This window comes from Chrysochloris asiatica, unplaced genomic scaffold, assembly GCF_000296735.1.
Source record: "Chrysochloris asiatica unplaced genomic scaffold, ChrAsi1.0 scaffold00219, whole genome shotgun sequence".
Classification (NCBI taxonomy): Eukaryota; Metazoa; Chordata; class Mammalia; order Afrosoricida; family Chrysochloridae; genus Chrysochloris; species Chrysochloris asiatica.
The window spans coordinates 611,133-618,013 of record NW_006408737.1 but is presented as its reverse complement, the minus strand read 5'-3'; the positions used below and the strand labels follow the sequence as shown (position 1 = coordinate 618,013).

At 41.3% G+C, this 6,881-nt stretch overlaps 1 protein-coding gene across 3 annotated transcripts in view; it reads left to right on the top strand.

Moving 5' to 3' along the window:
• Positions 1–2,084: 2,084 nt before the first annotated feature.
• Positions 2,085–6,881, top strand: part of RIC3 (RIC3 acetylcholine receptor chaperone) — a 47,612-nt gene continuing 42,815 nt past the window's right edge. For 2 of the 3 annotated variants that reach the window (XM_006872978.1, XM_006872980.1), the window contains exon 1: positions 2,086–2,209. In XM_006872978.1, the coding sequence (XP_006873040.1) occupies positions 2,086–2,209 (124 nt within the window). Of the gene's footprint in view, positions 2,210–6,881 lie in introns of all 3 variants that reach the window. The other variant, XM_006872979.1, reaches the window with a different exon arrangement.

Sequence of the window (6,881 nt, the reverse complement as noted above, 5' to 3'; positions counted from 1 at the left end):
GCTGTGGGCTAATGCATCAGACTGCAAAGTTGCTTGAACTGCAAGGTTGGTGGTTCAAGCTCACCAGCTGCTCCTTGGAAACCCTATACAGGGTCGCTATTGGAATTGACTCGATGGCACTTAACAACAACAACAACGTCATTAATTACAGTTTGTCCCCAACTTACAATAGGGTTCCTGTTATGCCAACTCCATCACAAAGTGGTCCTGATATAAGTTGAATATCTCATTTTTCAAAAGTTTTCATTATCATTGCCTTTTATTATCAGTAGCTTTGTAAATCCAATTTTTGTCTTTGGGGCTGACATCAACAAATTACACACTACAATATTATATGTGCTACATGCTACTAATGATATGATGCACCAAAAATAAAAATTAAAAAGGATGATCATAAGTGCAGTGCATTGTGACAATTATATGGTAAATTGGAGATTAACTGCAGTTTGTTTCTTTTAGGCTTTTCCTATGGCACTTTGATTTTTGTGCTCTACATCTGTTCTGTCCAACACAGTAGCCACTAGACAAATGTGGCTAATGAATCCTTGAAATGTGACTAGCACTATATATATTGAAATGATCTTTTTTTGATATATTGGAATGAATAACATATATTAAAATTGATATCACCTCTTTCTTTTTACTTTAGAAGAAAGTACTGAAAATTTCAAGTTAATATGTGGCTAGAAGTATATTTCTTTTCATTATTGTTGTCATGCATCTTACAAAATTTTGACATTTCTTGTCTGCTATCATGTTTTTCCCATTCTCTAAGTCTGTGGTTCTATGCACTTTAACTCTGTATTTCTACTTTTGTGAGGTATCTGGAGAAAGCAAAGAAAATGCATGTGTCCCATCTGTCATGCTTAATGGGAAGTCATGGCTAAGCTTTTCACAATTTAGTGCCTGCCTATCTTTGTATTCTCATCATTATCTTTGTGTCCTGTCACCAACCATATGGCCCAGCCATATTGCTGATAGTTTTCTGAACACACCAGCAAGCTTCAAGTTTGCATGCCTTTGCTTTCTTTCTTTCCTTTTCCTTCAGTACCCTTCTAACCCTGCCCACCTGTCTGCCTAGAAAGCTATTCATTCTTCAAAACCAAACTCAAATTACATCTTTTCTAGAAAGGCGTTTCTGTGTCCCTCTTCCAGTTAAGCTGACTGCTCCAGAGTCCACAATAATTCTTGCATTTTCTTGATTAGATCACGCTCTACCTCATAAGGGACACTATCTGATTCATCAGATCCTCTAATGCCAAGTTCAGGGTCTGATACATAAAATTAAGAAAATGTTTGTTAAATGAATGAAGAAAGCCAGTAACAAAAACTGTGGGGATACAGAGGAAGAAGAGGCTGGCTGAAACAGTATCACCACTGGAAGTATTTTCAAGCTGTTTTTCAGAGATGTTTTTGACAAATGGAGATGGGGCGAAGAATTTTCCAGGCAGAGGGAACAGGACCAGCTAAGGAATATAATAGAGAAATAGCAAATGATCCAATTTGGATGACGCATTGATTAGAGCCAGATTATGCAGGGCCTTGAGGTCACAGAAAGGAATTTGACACTTGTTTTGAATATAATGAGCTATTGACAAGTTTTAAGATGGAAATAATTAGACTGAAGTTTTTTACAATTATCAACTCTGACTGCAGATGGAGAATGGATGTGGTGCCAAGAGTGTTAGCTGGAAGGCCATGAATTCGTTGAGATCATCAGGAAATTGATGGTGGTGGTCTTAGGGGTGGTTACAGGGGTGGGTGGTGATGCAATTAATATAAGTGGGGATGGAGTGGATGATTTCCAGAAGTTGGTAATAGAATGCACAAGATAGAATACAAGTGGAGCTTGAGCAAGGAAAAGTTTCTAGTTGGTGCAAATTGGAGGGCAAGGGTACCATTTACTGGGACTGATAACTCGGAGGGAGGAGCAAGGCAGATCCAGACGCGAGCTGGAGCGCAGGCACCTTGTCCCTCGCGCTGCGCCGTCACGCACTTCGCGGTTTGGTCCAGGGTAGCTGCCGGCGCTGCGGTTTCAGTTCCGCTTCCGGCTGGATCTGTTCCCTGAGGTGACGGCTAGCGACCATGGCGTATTCCACGGTGCAGAGGGTTGCCCTGATTTCTGGACTTGTCCTGTCTGTGTCGCTGCTGTTGCCCAAGGCTTTCTTGTCCCGCGGGAAGCGACAGGAGCCGCCGCCGGCGCCCGAAGGTAAGAGTTGGCGGTCCTGCCTGGGAGACCTCGAGGCGGGGCCAGCTCCTACTGAGCATCCGTCGTGGGCTCCCGGGACTGGACTCTAACTCCTGCATCGAGAAGGAAAGCTGCAACTGAGGAAGGGGTGACTCCGGGGTCTCGGGTCCCCACCAGACGGGCGAGAGAGGGCAGACGAGATGGCGATTGGGTGGTGCCGAGACCCGCGGTGGCCCAGCTCCACCGGACACCGGATCCCTCCGCGGGTTCTGCCGCAGGGAAGGACCAGGAATCCTGGCTTATGTGACTGGGCACCCTCTGAGTTTTGTTCGCAGTCACTTCCCCTTTCTCTGCCTTACCTCATCTTTTCCGTGTCTGTAGAGGTGCTTCCAGGCAGGAAGGCTTCCAGTTAGGTTCACCTCTTAGGGTTTTCTTGTGCTTTCAGTTGTGCCCTTATATGAAACAAAATCCGTTTTAATTTGGTGGTGTTAATCGGGATCGTTGTGTAGTTTCAGCTTGGTGTAAGGCATACATGGCTTCAGGCTCTTATTGAAGCTTTACAAATGTAACTTGAAGATTTAAAGTACTCAGATTGTAATTACTGAGGTGGAGATGAACAAATGTCTGTGTTCTTCCTAATATCTATTTAGTAAGCCTTTATTATTAGCGTGATGTACGTGGTATTTAAAAATCCGTCTTGTTGATGCAGAATGAGGGAATCTAAAGACATGTGTGTCAAAGGCTGGGAGAAGGGACTAGAACGGTTTTCTGCATATCATGAAGTTGGGCTGGTAACATTCTCTTTTAAATTATCTTTGTAATATCTTTGAGGCATAGTTTTCAGTCCCTGAAACCTTCTCCTGGTGTTCAGCCCGTTGATTGTTGGACAGCTCCTTGTGAACCGCTCCTGCCCTTTAATTTATGCATACTGGCTGGAGTTTCACCCTCTTTTGTATTGTAGATTACAAATACTACTATAAATGCAAAGTACTAAACTCTGGGGGTGGAAGGAAGATTGAGCACAGAATGCCCTTTACAGAATTTGCATAGAATCTTTAAACCTGTAAAACTGCCAACCTGGAAGAAACTTCTAAAAAATCTTGGCATATTTGGTACCCCCCCTTTTTTTTTTGTCCCCTCTGTGTTATTACAAAATCCAAAAGTCTTTATTCACGTTGTCTGATGATATTGTCTGTCTTGAAGAAGAGTAAACTAATAATGACCCTAAGCAGGGAAGAGTCTTCTAAAAAAGTTTTTTTTTTTAAACATTAGGAAAAAGTACTATTGAATTTGAGTGAGAGACATTCTTCTGAAAGCTGTAGAGAGTACAGAGTGGAGAGAAGATAATGGCTCTTTCTCTTGAAACCTCAAGTGCTGGTGTTCAATGTTCTCATTTTAGGATGTGAGCACTTTCTGTTGTCTTTATTCTTAGAGTGCTCTTCTTTTCGCGTCATTCAAATTTCAATTTGTATGACTTTCCCTGATGACTCTAGGCAAAATGACCCTCTTTCCACTTCTGTCAATATCTATTCCACTGTTGTTTCATCTTCTCCACTGCAGGTATCACTATATGAAATTTCTTATTTGCTTACTCATTTATTTTTGTCTCCACTTTCTAGAACGTAAGCCCTATGAAGGCAGGGATTTTGTCTTTCTTGCTTAACACTGTATCTCCAGCACCTGACATGTTGTTGTTGTTGTTGTTAAGTGCCATCAAGTGGGTTCTGACTCATAGCAACCCTATATAGGGTTTCCGAGGAGCAGCTGGTGGGTTTGAACTGCCGACCTTATGGTTCGGAGTCCAGTGCTGATCCTACAGCACTATACCAGGAGTAATACTTTTTCAAGAAGTTCTGGTGGCACAGTGGTTAGGCAGTCAACTGCTAGCCCAAAGATCAGCACTTCAAATCCACCAGCCGCTCATTGAGAGAACTATTCACTAGTCTGCTTCCGTAAAGATTTTGTTGTTGTTGTTGTTTGTTCTTTTGGCAGTCCATAGTACTTTTAATATTCTCTTCCAACACCATACCTCAGATGCATCATAAAGACTTACAGTCATGGAAATCCACTGGGGTAGCTCTCCTCTATCCTTTAGGTCTCTATGAGTCAGAATTTAGGACAACAATGGGGCTTAGTTAGGTACTTTTGAATGAATTAATTTAAATTATAAAGATATCACTGTGAGGTGCTGGTGTAGCATTGTAGGATAAGCACTAGGCTGCTAACCTCAAGATTGGCAGTTCAAACCCACCAGCCACTCCTTGGAAACTCTATACAGGGTCACTATGATGAGTTAGAACTGACTTGATGGCACTTACCAACAACACCACTGTCATTGTGCATTTTCTTTTTGGATTACAAGTTATTGAAGTGGCATATTCTAGGCAAAAGCCTGCATTAAATGATATATCACAGTAGCTGAAATTTGCTTTTTTAAAGCAATAAAGAATCCTATCCATTTGGGGGTTACATACTATCATGGATTGAATTGTGTCTCCCCACCACACACACACATATGTGTCAGTTTAACTGATCTGTGATTCTCAGTGGTTTGGCAGGTATGTAAAGATGTAATATGACAATTATATAATTATTCCCCATGATATGACCTGCTGTGATAAGCCATCGAGAGAATTAAGGGTGGGATGTTGTTAAGTGCCATTGATTTGGCTCTGACTCATAGCGACCTTGTATAGTGTTTCTGAGGAGCAGCTGGTGGGCTTGAACTGCCGACCTTGTGGTTCACAGTCCAGTGCTCATCCTACAGAGCCATGCCAGGACTCCAAGGGTGGGATGCAACACCCTTATTCCAGTCACAGCCCTGATCCAATGTAAAGGGAGCTTCCCTCCCTCCGGTGTGACTTGTACCACCTATTACTTACAAGAGATGAAAGGAGAGAGAAGTGGGCAGAGATCAGAGGGATCTGGTACTACCAAGAAAGACCTGGGGTCTCTGCCCTTTGAAGCACATATCCAGGGGAAGATTGAAGCCAAGACACATGGACATCTCCAAGGAATGCTGAGCCTACAAATGCAGAAAGGAAACAAGAGCCTTTCCCCAGCATCGGAAAAGAGAGAAAGCCTTCCCTCAGAGCCAGTATTCTGAATCTGAGCTAGCCTCCAAAAGGATGAAAATGAATTTCTGTTAGTTAAAAGCTTCCACTTGTGGTATTTCCATTATAACACCACTAGATAGCTAAGACACATACCCTTGGAGAGTCTGATGAAAGCTATGGATTTGTTCCCTATTAAAATACAAATGCTATTTATTTATGCAATCAAAATTTGAGTATAATTTCAGAAGATTCACAGTATCAGAAACCTCTGCTTTGAAGAAAAAGGCAAGTCTAATTACTTGAAAATTCTAAAAGTTTGTGTTATTATAGCTTCCTTTTCTACCCATTGAAGTGTATAAATGTTGTTGTTAGGTGCCGTCAAGTTGATTCCAACCCATAGCAACCCTGTATAGGGTTTCCAAGGAGCAGCTGGTGAGCTTGAACCGCCGACCTTGCAGTTCAAACGGCTTTGCAGTCTGGTGCATTAACCCACAGCACCACACCAGGACTCCTTTTGATCACTAAGAATGTATAATTTAAAATCATTCAATTTTGCTTAAAGGCAATTGATAGTCTGTTCTGCATTTGTGCCCCTGACCTTGTTGTGACTGATAATACTAGCTTCTCCAGTGTCTTTTCCCACAATTGTAGTTTGATTCCTATGTATTCCATCTGGTGAGGTCCATATGTGTAATCACCATGTATGCTGTTGTAAAATGGTATTTGCAATGAATAAGTCATTGGTCTTAAAAAATTCTGTCATGCAGTCTGCAGTGTTTCTATCACCAAGGTCATATCTTACAACTGCTGATCTTTCTCTGTTTCCAGTTTTCCCATTTTAATAACTAGGAATTTTCGGTGCATCTTGATTGCATATTTGATCAATTTAAAACTGCAGAAGTTGGTAAAAATCTTGTTTCCTCATCTTTCGCATTAGTGGTTAGTGCATAAATTTGAATAATAGTGGTACTAACTGACCTTTGTTGTATACATATGGATACTATCCTACCACTGGCAGCATTGTACATCAGGGTAGTTCTTGAAATATTCCTTTTAATGAGGAGTGTGATATTGTTCCTCTTCAATTTGTCATTCATGGCATAGTGTAGTATGTGACTGTCTGATTCAAAATGGTCAATAACAGTCCATTTCAGCTCACTAATGCCTCCAGTATCAATCTTTATGCATTCAATTTCATTTTTGATGACTTCCAATTTTCCTAAATTCATAATTCATACATTGCCCATTGCTGTCATTAGTGGATGTTTTTAGCTGCTTCTTCTCATCATGTATCAGGCTACATCAACAAAGGCAGCAAGTTAACATACGATTATCTCTCTTATTAATATGTAAGATGGCTTGGGAGTAGAGAGGTTGATAAAAGGTAAACTAGCAAAAAACATCAAAGCAGTGAATAGAAAAGTGGAGTTGGGTAGGAAGGGAATGTCACAAGATGGGGCTCCTGGAGGAGACTGATGAGGAAGAAGCAGTCAGAGCTGTTGTCCTAGCCTGTATTTTAAGCATTGGGGAATAAAACACAAGTATAGTGCCTGTTTCTCTGCTATTCATAAGGTTTTCAGTGAGTAAATATTCAGAAGTAGTTCGACACTCTTTCTTCCTAGTCTGTCTTCGTCTGG